Source organism: Rattus rattus, chromosome 4 (assembly GCF_011064425.1).
Source record: "Rattus rattus isolate New Zealand chromosome 4, Rrattus_CSIRO_v1, whole genome shotgun sequence".
Classification (NCBI taxonomy): domain Eukaryota; kingdom Metazoa; phylum Chordata; class Mammalia; order Rodentia; family Muridae; genus Rattus; species Rattus rattus.
In genome coordinates, this window is record NC_046157.1 from 9,742,696 (window position 1) to 9,765,739 (window position 23,044).

Sequence of the window (23,044 nt, forward strand, 5' to 3'; positions counted from 1 at the left end):
GCTAGAGCCTTGGCAGGTAACTGAGGAAGGATTCCATTGAGCAAAATCTCTTCACTTACAAATCCAGCCCCCCCTGCACAGCCCCATGAACTCACAGTTCTTCTATTTTTTTTGTCTTTTCTATAATCATAACCCATAAGAATTAAATGAATTCCCAAGAGCACAGGAAGACGTAGGGTATGACATACCTGTCCAAGGTTGTCCCCACAACACTGCTCCCCAACCCTTTTAACTTAGATTGCGCATATGTTTAGATTCTCGGTATTTGAAAGAGAAAAGTATGTCTTTGTAAGTATGTTTTTCAAGGAATATTTCACATCCGTGCTAAATGTTTCTCTGTTGTACTGAAGATTTATTTTGCCTCCCAAGGAATATTTCACATCCGTGCTAAATGTTTCTCTGTTGTACTGAAGATTTATTTTGCCTCCTTTGGGATAAAACAATACCGATGTCTTTTTGGTAAAGGCAAAATCTTGTACAAACTTTAATTTTTTCCACAGCCATCCATCTGGCAATTCCTGTAGCCCCAAGTATTTGATCCCATATAAAAGTTCCTATGCTCAGCGTGGTTCTTGCCATGCTCTGCACAGAGCCTATTCTGTGTCAGTATGCTGCGTTGTCTTAGTGACAACAAAGGGGAGTAACAGATAATATAATAATTTTGATTGTCATCAATTCTAGGTTTTGTCTAGGGTTTCTCGTGGTTATTTGGTTGTCTCAGGGAAAATGAGATTTCTCTAGCTGCTGACTCCCAAAGCCAGCGACTGTGCTTCGCTTCCATTTCCCATAAGTCAGATAATACAGCCCTCGTTCTTGTCATGGCTGTCAGTAAGAGGATTTGTGTGATCAGTAGAACTCCGCGCCAACGGCTCCCACGTCACGGATGAATGGCTACTGCAGTTCATGGAGTGTGACAGATCCACTTACCCTTCCCAGTGTGCAGATGAGGCAGCTGAACCCCAGGAGAGTTGTCCAACCAAGTGTCCTAGGAAGAGTTCCTGGCAAGGCTGGTTCCCACCCACTTCTGAGAGTTTTCTGTGCTGCCTCCTCTCATCTGAAAACAGATATACAGGTTGATGATTTTACACTGAGACTTCCCCCCAAGGAGGCAGAGCGAATCCATCGTTAACAATGATAGCTCACATGGTCATAGCGAGTGAGAAACCAGGGTAGGATGTACCCTACCCATGGTACCAGAGGTAACACAAAAGACCCCCTGTTAAAGTAAGGCGACTCTCACCATGATGTCAGTAGAGAAAAGGAAAGACAGCGCAGCTGCAGGAAGGTACCCGTCAGTGAGATGCAGCTGGGTAGTCAAGCACCAGCCTTCTGCCTCGACTTCATAGCGAGGAAGGCAAGCCTTTTCAATGGCCGCATGCACATACCTTATTACTCTGTAATTCTTTTTACTTTTGATAAAGAGTCCACAACTTTTTCTGATATAAACATCTGTCTACTGAGATCTATAAGTACTTTTAGGCAACATTGCCTTTCATTTCATAAAAATTCCATAAAATTGCTTCTGTCTGGTCAAGTTAGATTTTGCAAAGCTCCAGGAAATGTTTGTTTTAATTTTCCTTGAGAAAGGCATAGATGAAGAAGTGTGCACTGGCAGCCGCTGTGTGGATTTCCCTTTGTGTGAGCGTTGGCTTCTTTACCTCGTGAGCTGTAGTCTTTGATGTTGCTCTTTAGGCATAAAATGAAAGATTATTATCTTTAGTCTATAGGCTTGGAGGAGGGCGATGATGAAACATTCCTGGGTATTCATATTTCTACAGCAATAATTGATGTGGTCTTAAAGCTGTCATGCTTGCCCCAGCCTTATATAACAAGCATTTGATGTGCCATGAGCTTTCAATTTTCTCACCCTTCAAATAGCATGGCTTTCCCATGCATTGTTTCAGTGTGAGCATCCCAGCAGGGGTTGCATTGGCAACCCCTAGCTGCACTCTGCCCCTGCAGGGTGCATCATTAGGCTCTGCACACAACAGGGGCTACATGCATGAACGAGTGTATAGGAGAATCTTCTGGTTTGACTCCATAAGTTCCACCGTCCTAGTAAATGCATCACCTAGGTTTTCATACAGGCTGTAATGGGTGCCTACTCACTGCCTTTTGGTATTCTGCAAATGTTTTCTGATACATTCAGCAGAACCCAAATTAATTTATCTCTAATTATAGAGTAATACTTTTTATTATCTTCACACGAGTGACATTGAGTTCGTGATTGGTCTGTTTGTAGATTTCATGGCCCTGCGTGGTCATTAGCTTTTGAGATCCTATCTAAATTCTGTAATTTAAATCCTATGCCAACTCCCTATTGCAAAGTTACTGCTTTGGGGAAAAAGAAGCCAAGCAAAGCTGAGTTAGGAAAAACAAAGAGATCATTGCCTAAGAATCAAGAAAGGGAAGCCGGATGTAAGAAAAGGGCTCCTAGTCGTACATCTTTTTATGAGTAGTTTGGAAGAACTGGAAGCTCCCTGTCTGGTGTGGGAAGGGATGAAATAGCTTAGATACACAGATTGTTCTATGCAAATCCTCATATGCAGGCTGCTTTTATTAAAAGACATATCTCTAATAGCCTGTGCCACGTCTTGTTTGGTCAGGTAGCTTCAAATGATGGCCAATTTTTTTAAAGCAAAGTTTGTGAAATACTTTTGTATTATCTTATGGAGATCTTAGTCATCTAACACAATTATTAGTACTGAAGAGCTTGGTTTAGCAAGTTCTGACCTATTCCTGCTTCCTCTTCCAAAATAATCTAGAAACAGCATTGGTCCCTGAAAATGAACAATCTGACACAGAAGCAGTTCCATCTACACTGGGGATTCTCTTCCCCCATTCGAAAATTAGAAATATAATCTCTTCTCAGATACAGGACGTTGAAGTTAGACTATGGAGTGATTGTTTTCGATAGCAAAAACACCTTTGTCTTTTAAACTGTTGAAAACCATCAAGGGACCTTTTCCTTTAGCTTAACGGTCTCTGGGAAAGACGCCCTTATTGTGCCTACAGGCAGCAAAAGGCATGGCTAGTGCACTGAGCCCCTTTGAACCGCCACATAGCCAGCCAGCAGCCTGGGATATAAAGAAGAACATGTTTCTATCGGTGCTTTAATAGGATCTTATCTAAATATCCAAAAAGCTCGCTACACGCATCAATTGTCACTTTAGGCTACATTTCCAAGCATACATCTCTCTTATAGTGTCAACAAGGATAACCGATGTTTGTTCTGTGCTGTGAGCCCCCAAGGCTCCAACAAAACATTCTGCACTTCACTCTGAGGCAAGCATAAATGTGGCAATCATTGTGAGGCTGAGTAGCACATCTGCTAAGGGGTTATTTAGTCAAGTAAATAGCAAGTTGACTTGGGGGAGGGCATAGACCACAGACCAGGGAAGACTGAGCCAGACAGGGCAGCAAAAACCTTGGCTGCACAGCCCCCCCCTTGTAACTTCATCTGCTGAACCTCACTTGTACCATCTATAAATCATAAGTTAAAAACTACAGCTTTTCATATAAGATGGTGTTATTCCAGTCTCAAAATATTCAAAGACAGATTTATCACCAGAAAGAGGCGGTTACGGCTAACTCTGAACTCTTGATCCCCTGCCTCAGCCTTCTGAGTTGCTGACCTTACAAATGTATGCTACCACATTTATCAGAGGCATTTTTCAGTGGCCTCTATCCTCCTGTTCCCCCAGGTTTCCCTTCTTTCTTTAGACAGATGTTGGTGAAGAAACAGAGTAATGTGTTCAAATATTTGATGAACTCCTTGATTATTTAGAAATGATTTTGTAATAATTGGGACTCACTGGATGGAACTTGGGGATTGTGGATTGTCACTTCAGATTTAGAGGACCAAATCATGAAAAAAAATATAATATTTGCCAGGACTGGGCTTTGTGTGTGTAGCCTGCCCTCAGAAGAGTAGATCTTGTGCACTTATAGCAGGTAGAACCTGAGCTTGACCCATTTCATCCAATTCTCTCAGCCTCACAAAAGAGACTGTATAATCCTGTCACTTTTACTGGTGAGGAAAATACCAGCGAGGTGGTTTGTCTGTGCTGTGAAAGTCTGTGGGGCAGTTCCGGTATCCCATCCTGCCCTATGAAGCAGTCTCTCCTCCACTGTGCTCTGGTCTCCTAAGCAAGCTCAGGCTCCTCTGTACTCCAGACAGAAGGCTGTCATCATCCCTGTCACTTGGGAAGCCACTGCTTGTTTGGGACTTGACTCGATTCCTCTGTGTGGCTGTCTGAGTAGCCGGAATGTCTCTGGCAGCAGAGTTCAAAGAGCATCAGGGCTGAAGATATACTGTAGGAACGTCACAGACCAGCCTATATCAATAGGTTGTAACTTTGCAAAGTTCTCCAAGAAACCAGCCTTTGAAACTGGGACTGTTTGTGTGGGTGGATGGTAAAGCGGCTGAATGCATCTCTGACACCGTGAAGCAGTGTGGGTAGTGAGAAGAGGTCGCCTTGAGATGTAGAAAACCATACCTTATTCATGTCTCCTGATACGTGTGACTGCATTTACAGCATTGGCCCTTTACTTAGGCCAGGTCACATGGGCTCTAGTGGGCTTTCTCCCTGGGCTTATTTATTTTGAATATGCTTACTTCTATTTTGCATATTCATGTTGTGCTTATCAATGTGTATCAACTTTAGTGTTGCTTCTGCTTCCTTGTGCAATGCTTATTTTTATTAAAGCATGATTTACACACAAGAAAATACTTAGGTCAGAAATGCTCAGTTTGATGAGAACGGACTGTTGCATTTATTGCTCCAGAAAACTCCCTCATGTCCTTTGCAAGGCCAGCCCTGCCTTTTACCCTTGGAAGCAACCGATTTCTGACTTTCGTGCTGTATTTCTTTACTTTCGGTGAGTCTCCATCTCTTTTGGATCCTTCTCCCTCCCCCTCTCCCTGGAATCTGCCTTTTCTCATTCACAGTGCAGTTTTTGAGACTCATTCATCCCTGTAGCTGTATCAGCCATCTGTTTCTTTTTGTTGTCTAGTATTCCATGAATATGCCAAATTCCACACTCTGCTATAATTAGTTTCTCTATTCTTCTCCACTTTTTTTTTCCATTTTTGTTATATCGTGAATTTGCTTAAGGGAAAATCATGGGAACTCGAGTACTGAATATGTGGCATAAGTGTATCTTTACCTTCTCTCAGTAGTAAGGACCCAAGGGGCCCCGTGATTAAACACAGCTCATTGTCTCCTGCAGTTGTATTTCTTCACTGGTGTTATGGAAAGGTAGGTAGAACATGGCCCAGGAATCGAGAGCCCTGCTCTGACTTGGCAGTGTAACTGCCTACCTGTTGCTAGCTCTTTTGCTGTGTCTGCAAACTTAACTGGCTGGATTGGGCAGTCCTTCGGGTTCTTCACTCCAGCATAGTTTTCCTCTAATAAAATTCCTCCTTGGCTACAAATATTGAGATAGTCATCTTTCACAGTTGCCTCTGTAGTACATCCTCTGCATCTCTATGGTGAAGTAGCCCAAGTAGCACCTTGTTGAACACAATGTCTCTAATCCAATTTCCTCTCCCATATGCCAGACTTATTTTCTGTATTCAGAGTCCATTTGGGTATTTCTGAAGAACGTGCTGCAAAGAAGACTTAAAAAGTGAAAGTTCCCAAATGCTCTTCTTGTCAAACCTTGAGGACACTATCCATTTGGAAAGCCATTGGTGGGCAGGATGCTTTACTGGATTTCTTGCCGTACTTCAGAGTCTGTTCTTCCTGTCTCTCTCCCTTACTGAGCTGTTGCTGTAGATAGAGCTTCAGTTCATGTTCTTTCCTCCTAGTTTGTTATAGAATGTGTAGAATCTGTATCTAGATACCAAGTGGTTAGACATCTGGTCTACCTGTATTTTAATTACCGCTGGAGAATACTCATTTGTTGATGTCTTCTCTACTTTAGGACTTGGCTTATATGGTGTCTCTTCTCATAGAAGGAAAGGCCTCTGTCACACAGTTGCTCCCTGGCATAGAGGACATGCTCTCTTTCTTTCTTTTTTGTTTGTTTTGGTGTAGTTTTTGTTTATCTGTTGTTGGGTGATTGCTGTTGTTGTTGCTTGGTTTTTCAAGACAGTGATTCTCTTTATAACAACCTTGGCTATCATAGAACTCACTCTCTAGACCAGACTGACTTCAAACTCATAGAGATCTTCCTGCCGCTGCCTGCTAAGTGCTGGGACGAAAGGTATGCATCATCCCTGCCTGGTGACAACATGCTTTCTATGCTGTCTATCTACTTGTCTATTTTAAAAATAAACACTGCACTGATTTAAGAGAACTTTGTTCTGAAGGAACGCTCTGCATTAAGTGTCTGTCACTGCCTGGGCAAACCCTGGAAGGAGATGAGTGAAGGATGATTCCATAGCATCTCATAAGTCAATGATATATTATTTTAGATGACTTCACGCACACCTACCATTCTTACAGCCCATCTCTTTGGACATTTTCTTATTTCAGCATGGTGGAGTACAAAGAACTCAGACTTAAAAGTTGGGACAATGAAGCCTTTCAGGCCCTTCTGTTTCTTAGATAATATGTGTGAATTCATGATATGTCAGATATAAATGCTTCTAGGGGGATAGTGTAGCTACAGGGGACTTGCAACTTGTGCTACTTCTTAGAATATCAGAGCCATGTCCTTTAATGTTTACTGGCATACAGAGAAATTTTAACACTAATGTTGGCACTTATAAAGTAACTGTGCACTTCATTCTCAGATGTACACACCTGGTACTCTACTATAGTATTGTACCTCACCAAGTTGTGATAAGATCCAGAAAGTCATGGTTTAGAGGTCTTACCCAATCCATTTTCCAGTAAATAGTATATTATAGCATCATCAGAATGCTTCTTGAGAGAGCACCCACGGAAGAGCATTGAGGAAGCAACCTCTGTGTGTAGAACTGTGATAGTAGCCAGAACTTGGACCATCCTAGGACCTGGAAACTGTAGAACTAGAAAGGAGGTTGTAGGACAATCTAAAAAGCTTGAGAGGGGCTAAAAATCCAATGAACTTGAAGGGGTATTATTGAACTATAAAAGAATCCACCTAAGAAAACAAACTTTCACTCTTAAGAGACATATTTACCTAGAAATTTATAATAATCTTGTCTTTGTGTTCTCTTGAGTGTCTGTGATTTTTTTTCTGCATGATTAGAGCTGACTGAATGAAAGGCATTTCTGAAGGCACCTTACAGCCAGGTTCTGTATGTATACATTATGCACCCTTGACAAAGAGAGGTAATTGGCAGAGTTGTTGTACTCTGGGGCTCAGAGTGCCAACATGAGGATTGAGAACTCTTAAGTCTGCCTCTCCCAGGCTGGTTCTGTGACACTGGAACAAACCGAAGTACAAGAGGGCATATCAGTGATGGAGTGAGAGCTCATTTGGACAAATTTGCTGCGTGACCACAAGGGGCTCATTGTTGTCACTTCACCAAAATAAAAAATGTTTATAATCATTGACCAAATGTCCAAAATACCCCTGCTTCCTTTTAAATCTGCATTTGTACATGGAGTTTAGTGTCTCCTAAATGAAATGAGGATTCACACCGTTATCTCAAGAAAATCACCTCTTCGATTTATTTCCTCACTTATGAGTCAGAGAACACTTACTACATACCTAATGCCCATAACAGACACTTTGTTAGCTATGGAATGGAAATGATAATTGAAGTCATGGACCCCATCCCCCAAAGTCCAAAATACACTGAAGACAAAAACAAAACCAAGAACACAGAGAGAAACAGGCTGACGGTGAGGCATTCTTAATGGCAGAGGAGAAATGCATTCTGTTAGAGAGGGACTTGTTCCAGAAATTCTCCAGAGGAGAGGACACTTTGATTCAAAGTATGGAAATGTCTGGTCTGATGTCAGTGAGAAGAACGTAAGAGCAGGTGACAAGCCAAAGTATAAGTCTTGCTCCAAGGAGTCCTTGGTTGCATTAGGGAGCAGACTGTCCAGTTGAACATAAGAGAGTGGGAAGTGTCCAGCAGTACCAAGCTACTTCTCCCTAGGAGACCTGGCATGTGGCACCCCTGCAGGAAAGACATGTGATCCTCTTTTGTTCCTTCTTTTGGCCATTGTCATTCCCCCTGAGACTTCAAATACATTTGAAGTTCTTTGCATCCAAGCTTTGTTATGCACATTAAAAACTTAAGGCAAAAAGAGGGGACTGACTGGACTCAAACCACAAAGTTTGTGAAGACCTGGTTCAGCTGAAGGGTGAGAAAACAACCTAAAGGGTATTATTTCCCTCTCGGTGATGAAGTAGGTGCTTCAGGGCACCGCAAGTAGATACCAGATTCCTGCTGTGCTGGTGTCCTGCCTCTTATCCATGCTTCACTCCACTCTGATCCAAGTCTAGCTGATGCAAGGGGGCAGCATGTTTATACTATACCAGGCAGCTATGTAATTAACTACATTCAGTTGCTAACGAGAAAAGAGAAGCAGTTATCCATATACACTCTCGCAAAGGGGTGACATTTCTCTGAAGTCCCTGATAGCCTTTTGGTCTCTATGGATTATGGCATCTCTGAGGTGCGATCTTCAGTTAAGAACACTTGTAATATGTACACTCATATAGTTCACATATGTGCTGTGTTTCCTTCCTCTTGCAAAGTATTTGTTTTTATCAATTATGTAGATAGGAGTCAGGCAGAATTCTGTTCAGTCCCTGTCTACCAACTTATGACTTTGGATACATGTAGATTTAAAAAAAGAATCTATGTTCTACTGTCTCGTATAGGATGGTAATATTTTGATCCTGGAGTTACTTTGAGAATTTAATGGGTTAAATTGATTGAGAGAGAGAGAGAGAGAGAGAGCCACGGCCAGCACATCCCAGAGCAGACACCGGTTACTGCAGACCTCTCTGTGCTTTTCTTTCCTCCTCTCTTCTTCATAAGTCTCCTCCCAATCCAAGACACTCCCTTTCCCTGAAGGAAATTCAGGGTAGATTAGCGCTTTAACAAGTAAATGCTTTTCAGAAACCCAGAGCAGAGTTTTCAGCCTGTCAAACAAGTAGAGAACTGTTTTAAAGCTGTAGATGCCTGACCTCCTAACCCCAGGGTTAAGGACCAAGTAGGCTCAGAAATCATTGGTTTTCAAATGAACTCTTCAGAGTTGAGCTGTGTGAATGTGCACGATGTCCTCTTGTGTCAGTATGGAGAAGGGCCATGGAAACGCTGAGTGAGTGGTGGACATTACTCTGGTTATCTAAGGAGGAGGAGGATGGGATATCACAGTAGAGACAGACAGTGGTGGCAAAATTATGTATTCTCTGGTGAAAATTAATGGTACTTGGTAGGAGAGAGGAAACTGATGCTGACTCTGTATGAAATGTCTTTCAGTGTGTTTGCAAAAAACAAACAAACAACCAACCTAAGAAATAAAACTCCTGAGAAGAAATTTGATCACAAGATTAGTAATCATAATAACAATATATCAAACCACAAAAAAGTAAATGCCATTCTTGACTGCACTACTTAGGCAGGGGTATGCAGGACACACGCTAGCTATAGATCCTACAGTGCTGTGTTCTATTCTGGGTGCCATGTATTGAAGGGAACCAAGACAAACTAGAACTTGTGCTGAGAATAGTGGTTGGGGGGATAGGAGACAGAAATAGCCCATAAGAAAGGATGGAAAGATTCCAGGTAGTTATCCCAAAAGAAGGCTCAAAAAAGACAATATTTTCAGGACTCTTTAGGGGTGTTACCCAGAAAAGGCAACAGACTTGCTTATAGAGGACAGAAGGAAGATTAAATATAATCCTCCAACAATTAAGTGGGCCAGTAGAATGGATGCCTTCCAAGAGAGTCTACTGTCCCTAGAAATGATAGTTTCAAGCTGGATAAGCCCTGACCAACTAGGGGTGCTGTGAGGGGAATGTATTCACCAAACCAACTGGCACAAAGAATGGCCGAGATCTCACTTACTGTAATACTCTGCCATGATCCTCCGTGAAACCTTAGGTGCCACAAAATCTTTTAGTTATACAGCTCAAGAAATCTATTGCTTTATTGATTTTTTCATTGAAAAAATCATTCAAGAGAAAGTTGCCTTCTCTCCTTTTTCCCACTAATTTATTTATTCATTTTCCTATTAATGGAAGTTGTTGTCTTCACATTCAGAAGTGTTAAGGGTAGCAGTAGGTGCTCTGGAAGAGAATTAATCACCATTCATGTTCCCGTGCCTGGATGTCCATGTTGTTTCCCGGAATAAATACTGACATCCAAGGCTCGCAAACCCTATTCCCACTCTATGGAGAAGGAAGTCTAAGGTGCGCTCTCACCCTCCGGCTTGTCAGTATTTTCACTCAGCATACCCTATCATTCTGAATAAAACTCTCTTCTGGAATTTACAGTCCATTGGTCATGAGACCTCCCAATGTATTCATTACTTCACTCAGTCATTCATTCAAGTACTTACCAAACAATTTCTACTGTTTTATGAAACATATTTAGTGCCACTGACAAAAAAAAAAGTTTCCATGTCAAACTTGGAAGAGCATTTAAATATATGAAAGCTGGCTATTTTATTATGACAGCTACCATAAGCATTTGATAAAAAACAAGGTTTCAGTCATAAAGCAATCCCCCCCGACCCCCATATATAGTGTTGGTCAGGAATCTGGTAGTCTCTCAGCCAGGAAGCTCTAGGTCATAGACACTTCTGAGTGTTCTGAGCTGAGGCTTCTCAGAGGCCTGGACTACTGATCAGCTACTGGGGAACAAGTAGGGCTTCTCATCGATGTCCCTCTACTAAAGGTGATCTCTCCAGTGTGACAACTCTGGTGTAGAGCCATCCTGTGGCAATTCAGAGCTTAAAGAGAAAAACCATTTTGCGTGTACTGCAGAGAGTCATCCAGACCCACAGGACTCCATTAGCTAGGTTCGTCTCAGGAGTCCAGCTCTTGGTTCGTAACAGCGCTTACCACACGGTGTGTCACAAGGGAGGACGGAGTACATTTTCATGGCCCCTCTTTGGAGATTTCATGTAAACAGGTAACACTCTATGCAAGTCGATACCTTAAAGAATGCACGACCACTATGTGGAAGGGCAGAAGAATAGGCGGGGAAAGCAGTAACAGAGGTAATGGCCCTAAGCCCTGGACCTCCAAAGCTAAGGTTATAGAAAGGAAAGGCTGCTCAAAGCAGAGGTCTCAATGAATGAAGAGCGAGAACACAGAATGTTTCAAAGTTTGCTCTGATTGCTGTGCTGAGGACAAGAGAATGGGATTACCTGTCTGGAAAGGGATGGTCTCACAGGGCTCCAGAGAGACCAAAGTGTCCACTTAGAAAACTGGCCTTGAAAATCTGTCCCCAATGTCAAAGCACAGACACCCAGAATGATCTCTTGAGCAGTTTCCTCTCGCCTTCCTTTCCTGCCTTTGATAGTAAACACAGGTCTCTGTTAAAGTCTGCTTCCCAGCTGAAACTGAACACAGACTCCAAACCATCAAATCACTTTGGACTTTTCTCTTCTTACACCCCACCAACAACTGGGGTGGCATGCATTTGAACAAACCAAAAGTGATTTCACTCTTCTAGTTTTCAGAGCTTTTTGGCTAAATGCAGAGTGAGAAATTCATACCTTTTTCAAACAGTGTGGGTTCTTTTTCCCAGTTCCTCTCATCCATCTGGTTCTCTGGAGGTCTTGGAATCCAGGAAAGTGTTAGTTCACTGTGCTGAAATCCAAAAAAGACTGCTAAACTGTGAAAGAAAATTTGCATTCCAGAGACACCGAAGGAGTTAGTCCACCAGTCTGTGCTACAAGGAGCAAACATCTGTATTTCCTGCCTCCTTTGTCTCTGAGGCACTTGGAAAGCCCTGCACTCACTGAGCCTTCCTACCTAGTTCATCTAAACCACTTTTGATGCAGTACAGAGCACAGAAAGAAGAACCAAAACATGTTATTATTTTATTTCTAGTGTCAGAAAATATTCCAGGCGAGATACCGTTTAGGAGAAGAGCAAATCACTTTGCAGCCTGCTTAAGATTCCATTCCCATGAATGGGCTGCCCGGCCGGCTGTGTGGCTGTCCCGTCCGCAGGCCTGTACTCAGGAGGAAACCACAATCACAGCCCTGACACTGGCATGTCACCGTGACCTTTCTAAGCCCAAGTGCTGTCTTTTGTCTTCCGTTGGCAGCAGTGTAATTAGGAGGCCTCGTTTTCAGCAGAAGCCAAGGGATTGCCAAATGGGCTCAGATGATCTCCGGAGGATCAGAGCTTCCTCACCGCCCTCTGGCTGTTCACACTGCCACTCCCAGGAGTTAGAGGCTTAAAGTTTTCCCATTCTTTTGAAAGAAGATCAAGTTTGGTTCAAAGGAGCTTTTCTGTCATATGCAGATGTACAAGGAGAAACCTTCCATGACCCTGGTGGTTGGCTCAGACCACTTGTGTCTGTACTGTAGGAAGGAATTGGGATCTACCCAGTCAGGTAGAAAGTAAGTACCGTGGCAGGCCTGAGTCTCAGAAAGCAGCCACGTGAGCAGAAGGGCACTCAGAACCCTTCTAGTCTTTGCTTGCAGATCACGATTCTAATGGATGATTCAGAGTGGTTTCATTCTGATCTGAAATGTGCACACAGGTGGTCATTACTGTGTATACACATAGCTAGAAAGATCTTTGCTTAAACTCACATTATAGAATGTTCCCCTAGATGGATCAATTACCCTTGATAATCAGGTGGCGTTAAGTAAAAGAGTGTTGTCCTACGAACTGTGCGTGTGTGAATAATTTCAGATCACTTAAGCTCTTAGGGGAGTGTATAGCAATAATTTTTTTGAGAGATACATCCTGGCTGAGATAAAAACAATCCTAAGACCAAAACATGCCTCAGGTGTTATTTTATTTAATGCCATTCATTTTCTTCTTCATACAACAAATACTTTTTGCAGGCCCGTTATGACTACATGCTGTTAGAGAGGCTGATAATGTATTGGTCTTTAACGTCTCGTGACAAGTAATGATACGGGCTGCCACTGGCAAGAATGATGAGAGGTTGGCCTTAGACAGCATGCCATGGGAATCGGCATCTCTGAGGTCCATTTCCATCACAGTGTAATCATCATCTCCTATCAGAGGCAAAGGTGCAAACAGATGTGCAAGCAGAGACGCCCGCATGCAGTGGCTTTTCACATGATGGAGACAGTTGTGTTCATCTTGCCTTATTCTTGAACCATATGCAACCAGAAGTTTGGAGCTTCCAGCGATTGGATTGGGGCTGGGGACCACACAAGAAAGTATCTCTTGTGGGTCCTGGACGTGACATCTTCATTGAATGGCAGTGATACTCGGAAAAATCCATCTCCCAGCAACAACACCCTGCTATATAATGTGAAAAGGGACAAGAAGCCCCAAATTATATATTTGTGAAGTGTTATGGGACAGCAGAATGCTAGCAATGAGCCAGGGCATTTTGTGGGATCGCCAATACAAGGAGCTAGAAGAAACTTACTGATCAGCAGAGAGTATGAACTAGAGCAAAGCTTGTGTCTTTGGTGTGGAAGGCATAGATTTAAGTTCTGATCACATTAGGATGCGTAGCATAGAAATTCTCCACTCTGCCTCCCCTGCCTGACTGCTGTAGAGATATTTGAGGTCCTGTGCGCGCACACTGAGTGCACATGTCTGGGTGCCAGATTTGGTTTGGTATAGATAAAGTCCTGGAAATTATTTTTTATGAAGAAAAGCTATATAAAAAAAACCAACATTGAAGCTAGCATTACATACCAGGCACTTATAGGATCTTAACTAACCATTAAAAACACAGCAAGACACTTTCAGTCTTCGTAGGTGAGGACGCCAAACATCACTTAATGCTTAGACTTTCAAACCCAGCCTCCTAAAGCCACCAGCAGCTCTTTGACTGTACGACAGGCCTGCTGCAGTTCTCATGTGAATAAGTCCTAACAAGACTATGCCTTGAAGATGTTGTAAAGACAGCTCTCTGATTGGACTTGGCTCGGAAGGAAAGGAATTCTATTCTTTCTTCTCCTCTCACGATAGTCTCGCTGGAGTTCTGTGATCTTTTAATTTGCCCCTGGCATGAAGGTAGCTTTGCCTCCCTCTGTTTCTCAAGGATTCTGACACATCCACATATTTGGGGAGCCCTACTGTTCTACATAGTTACATGCTTTAAAATGACAAATCACTTCTCTGAGCTTTAAGGAGTACCTATACTATTGTCTTTTTGAAGGAAAAGTTTGTTTGTTTGTTTGGTTGGTTGGTTGGTTGGTTGGATATGGTCTCCCATTGACCTGGAATTTACCCCCTAATCTAGATTTGATGGCCAGTGAGCCCCAAGGATCCACATCTCTCCCCTTACCAGCAGTAGGGTTAGAACATGTACCACTTTTCACTTTGGGTATGTGTGTATGGTTTGGGGCTATGTATGTTTGTGTACCTCCTAGGGCATTAAACTAGTAGAACTGGGGTTACATAGGGTGTGAGCTGTGTTCTGGAATTGAACCTGGGTCTTCTGGAACGGCAGCCAGTGCTGTTAATGGTCAACCCATCTTTCCAGCAATGCACGCCTGGTTTGTTTGTTGTTGTTTGTTTGTTTGTTTGTTTGTTTGTTTGTTTTAACTTGAGTCCTAGTAAATGAACTGTACTTCCTGATAAGTACTTTACCAAGTGAGAAATCTCCCAGCTCTCCTGTTTCTTAATTTTGAAGTCAATTTATAGAGTTCAAATAGAAACAAAATTCTTGTCTTCTACTTCATAATCCTAGATTAATAATTCTACATTTCTCTAAAATGTTTAGTTGTTCATATTTGTGTTCGTGCCTGAAAATACTGAATTCTCCCTCACCACTTCACAGATTTTTGTTAGTGTTCTGGAGAATGGGTTTTGTCTGAAGGCAGGCTTGTCTAAGACATCTCTCACGAGGGCTTATATACTGATGAAGACTCACGTTACAACATCAGCCCCAAAGAGTATCACAATCAGTTTCCTTTTAAATGACAAAACCCCACCAAGAAGAGAGGCATCATCACAAACCACAGAAAGCAACCTGTCCTCCCCCATTCTCAATAATTCCTCTCCGTTCTCTCAGTCACATGAGGTTGCTCGTGTCTTCAGGAGAGCAGCCCTGTGCTTTGCCATTAAGCACTTGTTTGTAGGTGCGCTTTCTTCCCATTGCGCTGGGAGCTTGTGAATGAAAGGAGAGCGTCTCAGACTTCCAGGATGTGCAACACCTCACTCCCTAGGCTCTCGGCGACAGTAGAGTAAGTAGGGAGGCAGCTTATTAGAGGAGATGTATGAAGTATTTGTTTAAAGAGAATTCTAAGAAATTTGAAGAGTTATACTCAGAAGGATTTTATTAAAAAAAGAAAATTGAAATACTTTTTACACAATCTTCAGCTAGGTGTTTTCTAGCTATCGTGTGTGTGTGTGTGTGTGTGTGTGTGTGTCTGTCTGTCTGTCTGTCTGTCAGCCTGTCTGTGTGCCTCTGTGTGCACAAATATGAGTGTGTCTCTGGGTCTCTATGCTTGTCTGCATGTATGTGAGTTTGTGTCTGTGTGTGTATGCAAAAAAGTAAGTCATGACATCATAAAATATAGTTTTGAGGATTTTGATATCATCTAACAAAGTTTGGAGAAAAATCACAATTTTCACCTATAAAAAAGAATTTTGATTCTGATTAGAGAGTTGTAGTTTAGGTATAGCACTAAATTCGCCGTCCTTATTTCTAGTCTGTCTGAAACACAGATGCAAGTATAAAATGCACATCTTGATGGGGATACGGAAGGAGAGTAGCCCGAAGTGCAGGACAGATTGTAGTAGGAAATGTGCGCCTCAGCTGGGAGGCAGGGCTGTTGGGGTTGAGCTCCCAGGGCTGAGTGAAGTCTTTGCTTACGGAGACCCTAAAGCAGAGCCATTCTCAGGAAAGCCTTCTTGATTGTCAGAACCAAGAGTAGATTACCAGTCCACACATGAGTTAAACAGTACAATTATTTGAATCTAAATAATCACACTAGCACTTGAGGAGAAATTGCTGAATCATAGACCAAGCTCTTTCTGTGGATCGGAACTACCAGTCTGTTTGAACGGTCACACTGAAATGTGCTTCCCACATTTCACCTCACCTCACATGTAGACAATGATGGCATTTGTGCAGAACACTGAAGGAAACGAGCATCTGCAGACCCAGCTGATAACTCAGGGACTCTGGAGCCCCTCGTGTATGGCACACCTGAAACTCATTTAAGCTTACTGTCTGGCAGCCTTTTACACGGTTACATAAAATAATTTTATTTTAAATAAATTATCCATAACTTGTTGGCTTATCTTGTAATTAAAATTCATGAAGCACCAGTGTTATGCAGAAACGCCATTGTAAATGCTGTGACCCAACAACGAGTTTTCTGTCTCGTGGTGTAGGAGTTTGGGGGGACAGATGGTCTTGAGCTCATGATGTGTTTCCTGACTTCATTTCTTTGCATGTAACTTGCAGGTAGGAAGCCTGCATGCCTTCTGTTTGCAGTCTGAAGTGTTTCTACAAAAATACAGAAGTACAACCAGAACACTGGAGTTGCTCCCCATTGCATAGGGACCTGGGAGGCATGAATCTGCTCCTAGACATATTCATGATCCAGGCCTTGGTTTCTGGGTGGCACCCGGGCGGGGAGATGTGAACAGTGTGGCATGCGTCTCACAGTCTATTCTTTGACACTCCTCATCGAGGGGTAAGTTTGGGCTCTCTGAGAAGGCCTCCTGGGCATCGTTTCTCCGACCACCGCATCTCGAGGGAAGCACATGTAGAAAACAGAAGAAATTATACAGACATTTCAGGTCTACTAGTTTCACTCTCCCTGATTCTCTCTTAATCAACTAAGTCCAGAATGTTTTCTAAAACATGAGAGGTCACTTCATCGTCTTATGAACCTTCCTGTTTTGTGGTATGCTCATTTCTCCAAAATGTAAGATCCCATTTTAATTTTATAAAATTAGAGTTTCAGCACAGCTCCCCTCTAGTCTTCCCATTCTCCATGCACGTCTGTCTTGGTCGCAGGCACTCACGCTGACCAGTGTATTCCTGTCTGACGTGTTGGCGGCAACACCCTTTTCCATCTCTCTGTGGGGTGGTGGTTAGTGTTTGTGCTGCCTGCCTGCCTCATTTAGATTCAGCTGCTCCTTCAGCTCTTCTGCCTGGGAATTAGAAAAGTTATTTATATAACACCCAGGGATATAAAAACTACAACCAGATTGTATCTCAGATTTAACAACAGTTGCACTGGGGAGTCTTGAGTACAAGTTTGTTTGTGATTTTAGTTTGGTTTTCAGTTAAATTTTTGTTTCTAATCACAACTGGAGCATCATCCTTTCCGAAGTTTATCGTCTGTGCCTTTCGACTACTGAGCCCCTGATTCTTTCCTGCATCTCTCAGATGTTTGCCTTTTGACCACATTTTGATTAGAGTAACTGCTCAAAGTAGTGTCTGTTGTAAAATTAATAAAATACAGATCTAGCATTGAGTTTAAGCGACAAGGTCTTCACAGCTTGTTACCAGTTCCTACCCGGGACCATGGGCTGCGCGGGGTAATGATGACTGTGTAGATGATAATGATGACTGTGTAGATGATAATGATGACTGTGTGGATGATGTAGCGTGTTGCCCAGATGCCTCTTTGAGACTGAAGTTCTCATTTGCCCAGCTGCTGGGAATATTAACTGGTGAATGCTCGTGCCTAGGTCCCTCTGTGCTCATCATCAGATGAAGGAAAGTACTTCAGAGTTACACTTCATTCTTGAGAATGGTCTTACGTCTGCTGATACATGCAGCTATAAGGACTCCCAAGAGCTTCGTGAAAAAGCAATTCCTCAGGTCACTCCCAGGTGTCACATCCTCCTCGGAGGAATCGAGGCTTTGGTCACAGCTACATCTTAGATTTCACCCAGGCACTGCTTTAATCTCCCACAGATGCCGATCACGAGCCCAATAGCTCCCTGTGTGCAAAGTAGTTTCAGAGTCTGTTCCATAGGCAACACAACCTCAGACTAAAGTTTTATAGGAAGAAAGAAGAGCGATTACTGCTTGGCTACATAGATGTCATAGGGGAAACATCTCATAAACAATCCTATGGGCAGAGAACATGGCTTATTTTTACTATAACAGAGGGAGACTCAGGAAAGATTTCTTTTCCACAGTAAGTAGCCTTTGAGCTTCATTTAAAAAAGAAAGACAGCAGATATTTTCTAGGGAAGGAAAAGGACAAGGTGCCCTGGGTGTGTGCATTGATTTTTAAAGATGTAGCGAAGAGTAGAGAATGGCAGACAGAAGGTGAAGCCCATGTGGGAGATCAGTGTTGAGGAGGAGGAGCCAAGTCACAAAGCACACTGCTGATTGGGTGGGTCCCCGAGCGGTGCTGTGCTCTCCTGCGAGCTGTCAAAGGTGGCACCATGTTCCACATCTAAGACGTGATCTGAGCAGACTTCGAGACATCTTTTTCACTAATGCTATCGAAGCCTGTTTCCTTCAAAACTGTCATTTCACATTCGCTCTACCCGACTTTAGAAAAGCTTAATATGTGCACGAAGAGTCCAGCTCTCTGTTTAAAAATAACTGCGTATGAAAAGGTACAAAGCTTCCATTGTTGTGCTTAAAATTTTATCATTAGAAATGTCTGAGTCTGACGAACATGTGAGTCCCCCTTTCAAGCCTTGTCCGGGGATTTTCCACTTGTGTCTAGAATGTACCTGGGAGTGGGAAATTGGTCTTTTCTTGCGTTAGTGCTAATAAATAACAGTATGCTAAAGAGTTGGGATGAATCAGTTCCATTGAGAAACTTGAAGTCTACAGCAAAGGAATTGTACAAAAGAAAGTATTCTTCTGTGTTGTCCCAGCCAGGACACTGCATAGACTTTGAGAAGCACGTGCTTCTCGTTATGGTTATATATGAGTCTGTCAGGCACCTCTCTAAATTACCAGGAGTCAGGAAAGTAGAGACAAACGCCAAACTCAAGTGCCCTCACAGCTCAGCGACCTAGTTAACCAGTAGACCCTGGGTCTGACCTCACCTGGCCTAGCGGAAGTGCAAGTGTGCTCTGCCCTGACAGTGTAAAATAGGGACAGACATACAGTCGAGGGAGTTGTCTGGGAAAGTTGTCATGGCTGTTTGTCTGAGCCACCTACTTTCTTGGAAACTTCGGGTTTTTTTGGGTTTTTTTTCTCTGATTTTGGGGCATTTTGCATGAGGCTAATTTTAGGCATACCTTAAGCTTATTTTCTTTGTAGAACTGACCAGATTACCCATCCCCTGAATAGACCACTCACAGACCATAATGCTCTCCCTTAGAAACTGACTAAGCCTTGTATGTTGCTCCTGGTTTTGAGCAAATGAGCTGAACCTCAGAGCCAAGCCTCAGTGCAAACAAATACAATTTCTAGTCTAGCATATTCTGGTTTATTCAACTCCATTTCAGACAGGGTTTTAAAAAGAAGAAAATAAAAGTTAAAACCCACAGAAAAGCAAAACAGAAGCCCCAGGGAAATAATTTCTAGTCATGCTAACTCGGATCACCAGAGTAGAAAAGAAGCAGTGCTGTCCTCCTCCAGACCTTCACCCTGGACGCCTCTGCTATTGTAAGTTCCACACTTCAAGTTGGGGGGAAAGGAGGCTAATAGTTTCCGAGAGTTTAAACTATGACCAAAGGCAGCTTCAGCACAGCTCATAGGAGAGGATGATGCTGGATTTGCCAGTTCATCTTGGGATGCAGTCCACACTTGGAGGAGTAGACCAGTGCTGTGCCGCCATGGTAGACTGTCAAGATTTCTTTATTCATTCTTCCTGGGGGCATTCTTCTCCAGCTTGTTTTATTTTTTTCCCCAAGCAGTATACCGGGACAGAGAAATATAATCTTAAAAAATAGTCCCTTCCAACTGTAGAGATGGATCAATGGTTAAAAACATTAGCTCCTTTTCCAGAGGACTTGGGTTCCAGTCCCAGCACCTTCATGACTGCTCACAACTGTCCATCACAACAGTGGATGCAACTCCCTCACACAGACACACAGGCCAAATACCAACACACATAAAAATAATAAATAATGTTTTAAAAATCCCTAAAAGAAATCCCTTCCTTTAATGAAATTCTGGTATTGTAAAGTAATGGGATATATACAGTTAAGTGTCATAGAAAAGTAAATAAATTGAAGTGGGGTGGAAAAAAGTAGTGTAGTTAGGTAGGTAATCAAAGAGCTTTCTAACCTGTACATTGGAAGGTCAGAATGGCTGTTGTCAGAGTTCATGGACTCAGGCATCAAGATGTAAAAGCTAGGACTTCCTGAAGAACAGATAGGCTTGCTGCTTGGATGCTCTGAGGAGCTGAGCCTACGGGGGAAGTTGGATGCCATGGAAGGAATTCACTATTTACACTACAGGGCCATGACGGCCTCTCTAGCGTGAGGAAAGTACATGGTCCCATCCATGGTTTAGGAAGTAAATTGGCCTCCTTGTAGGATAAGGGGGTTACTTCAGCTTTCAGGACCCTTGGTAACTCTCCACAGGCAACTCTCCCCTCAACATTTAAAGATCTCAGGGCAGGAAGGGAGTTTCTCCTTACGTTTCATGTTCTATCTGTTTCAGGGTCTGTCTCTTGACACCTGTACCCTAATTTGATGCCTAATTCTAGTGAGTCACTTTAGAGAATAATATATCACATGTGAAATAAAAACATTGGTTGAGAACACAGTCTGAGGGGTGGGACTGACAGTTGACCTTGCTGACTTCCTGAATATTACCTCTCAAGGTCCACATTTATTCCTAAGGCCCAGCATATTTTCAAATCTAAGTAAACAGAATTTCTTAGCTCACTTCTATATCCAAGCCACCAGTTTATGTTCAATATTTCTATCAGGAGTTTATTTATCCTGAATTTTGAGGTTTTAAATGGGAGCTTTGATTAGGGCTCTACAGAGGGCGTGGGCTCATCTCAGTCATCACACAGATAAGAAGTTAGGAGCCATCAGTGACCCTACCTACTAAGCCTTTCGTGTCGAGGCAAGTTTTACTTGAAATCTTCTAAGCACAGGACCTGTGTAATGCACTTCAGTGAATACATCTAGCCTACTACGTGTTTTTATAAATAAAGTTCTACTGAACTGCGGGCTCCTGGCTCATGTGTTCTCAGAGGCAGCCTTTGGCCTAGGGTAAAATGAATTGTTGCTACCACAGATCCCTAGTATCTGAGCCTTTATTGAAAAACTTGTCATCACTCTTTGTGCAGCAGAATGGACTGCCACAGGAGAAAAGACAGCGGGTCTTCTAAACTGGGTTTGCTGCCCAGTGCCTGGGTGATCCCCTTTGACCCGCTGTGTGCATCACTTTCATGTAGCTGCTGCTGGTGAAAACCGCCTTCCCTAGAGCACTGTGGTCAACCCTGAAGCCGCGCTGTCCTGCTAAAAACAGTTCTCTTTCTTTCCTCAGAATACGCTGGAGCAGTGCAGCGTGTGTTCTAAGCCAATCATGGAGCGGATCCTCCGTGCCACCGGGAAGGCATACCACCCCCATTGCTTCACCTGCGTGATGTGCCACCGCAGCCTGGATGGTATCCCGTTTACCGTAGACGCATGCGGTCTCATTCACTGCATTGATGACTTCCACAAGTAAGCGACCCCTCACCGCGCTGGCCTGCCAGTCCTCCTGACATGTGCTCTTGCTGCCCACCACTGACTGTGCTCCTTTCTGAGTTATGTACTCTGGGATTTAGGGAGATATTCCGAGAGTGATCCCCAGAGCACGGATGGATGTTAGGGGGTCCCTGTCGACCTCCCACCTTTTCTCTATTCAAAGCTTCTTTGCAAGTGATCATGACGTCCTTGTGAAACTGTAGCTATGGAGGAGTTGATTCAGGGAAATGTGAAGTGTAGCCATTGGCACGTTGCACAACTCCCAGCTCTTCAATTTAGTTCTTACACTAAAACTTGTCCTAACTATGACAACCTCTCTACGCTTGTCACTGTGCCGTTAGGAGGTGCTGGTTCACAGATGCAGAGAACAATTCCATCCTACAGTCACATGCCATAGCCAACGTGTCTACGTCCTCCCTCACCCTCCTCCCCAGCCGAGGCCCGTGTGCCTCACTATGTTTCCCGAAGACTTCTCTCAGTGCAGTGTTGGGCCACACTTTGAGAAGGATGCCAAAAACATAGGACTCCTCCCACGTCTCTGATTTCAGCGCCCTCTCCCATCCTAACTGCGGGGTTTGGGGAAAATGGCAGCTTTGTAGTTTTCTCCGTCGCGCTTGTTGACTGGCTAACCAGTCCGTCGCACCCACGCACGTGTTTATTATGGTCTGTGTGGGGAGCTTCAGGTACGGCCTGTGTGAGGCAGTACGGCTTCCTTGCTTCCGTTTGCTGGGCAGCCGCTCTGCGAGTGGTTTGTAAGACTCCCAAGGATGAAGCACGTCGCTGACCACTTTGGGCTCCGCTCCGAGGCTCAGGATGGGCTGTGGGTTTCTTTCCGCACTGTTGATTGTCAGCATCCAGAAGGTACTTTCCACAAGCAGTTTGGGGGACCTGAGACTCATATTTTAAAAATGAATTTCCTGACCTCTCTCCCAAGCAGCAGGGAAAGCAAAAGCCTCACCAAAAGATGTGAGGCCGAATGAATCGAATAAATAAATAAATAAAATAAATAAATAAATAAATAAATGAAAGCCAAGCCAGAAGCAGAAATTTTCAACTTGAATTAGACAAGAAAAGGCTCATTTTTAAAGGGCAGTCACAGCATAAATTGTACTTCACATTATTGCTATTTTTAGCTTGTAATTACACATGAAAAAAAAAAAAACCTGCATCTATTTAAGGGAAGTGAAAAGAAACCAGCGCCGAGTGTTTTTCTGTCACCGTTCTCTCCTCTCTGAGACTCCACTGATCCAGGAAAGACAGATAGCTGTAACAGAGCACACGTTTGTGGTGCTGGAAAAGCCTGAGACGTTACACCCCTCAATTAAAAGGGGAACTCGGTTCTGACAAATGTAAGTCTATGTCGCCCCCATTTCTCTTCCTT

At 43.2% G+C, this 23,044-nt stretch overlaps 1 protein-coding gene across 1 annotated transcript in view; it reads left to right on the forward strand.

Moving 5' to 3' along the window:
* The window catches only part of Lpp (LIM domain containing preferred translocation partner in lipoma), a 597,188-nt gene that overhangs the window by 565,378 nt on the left and 8,766 nt on the right, over window positions 1–23,044 (forward strand). The window contains exon 11 of the mRNA XM_032900039.1: window positions 21,461–21,639. Coding sequence (XP_032755930.1) covers window positions 21,461–21,639 — 179 coding nt within the window. The remainder of the gene's footprint in view (window positions 1–21,460; window positions 21,640–23,044) is intronic.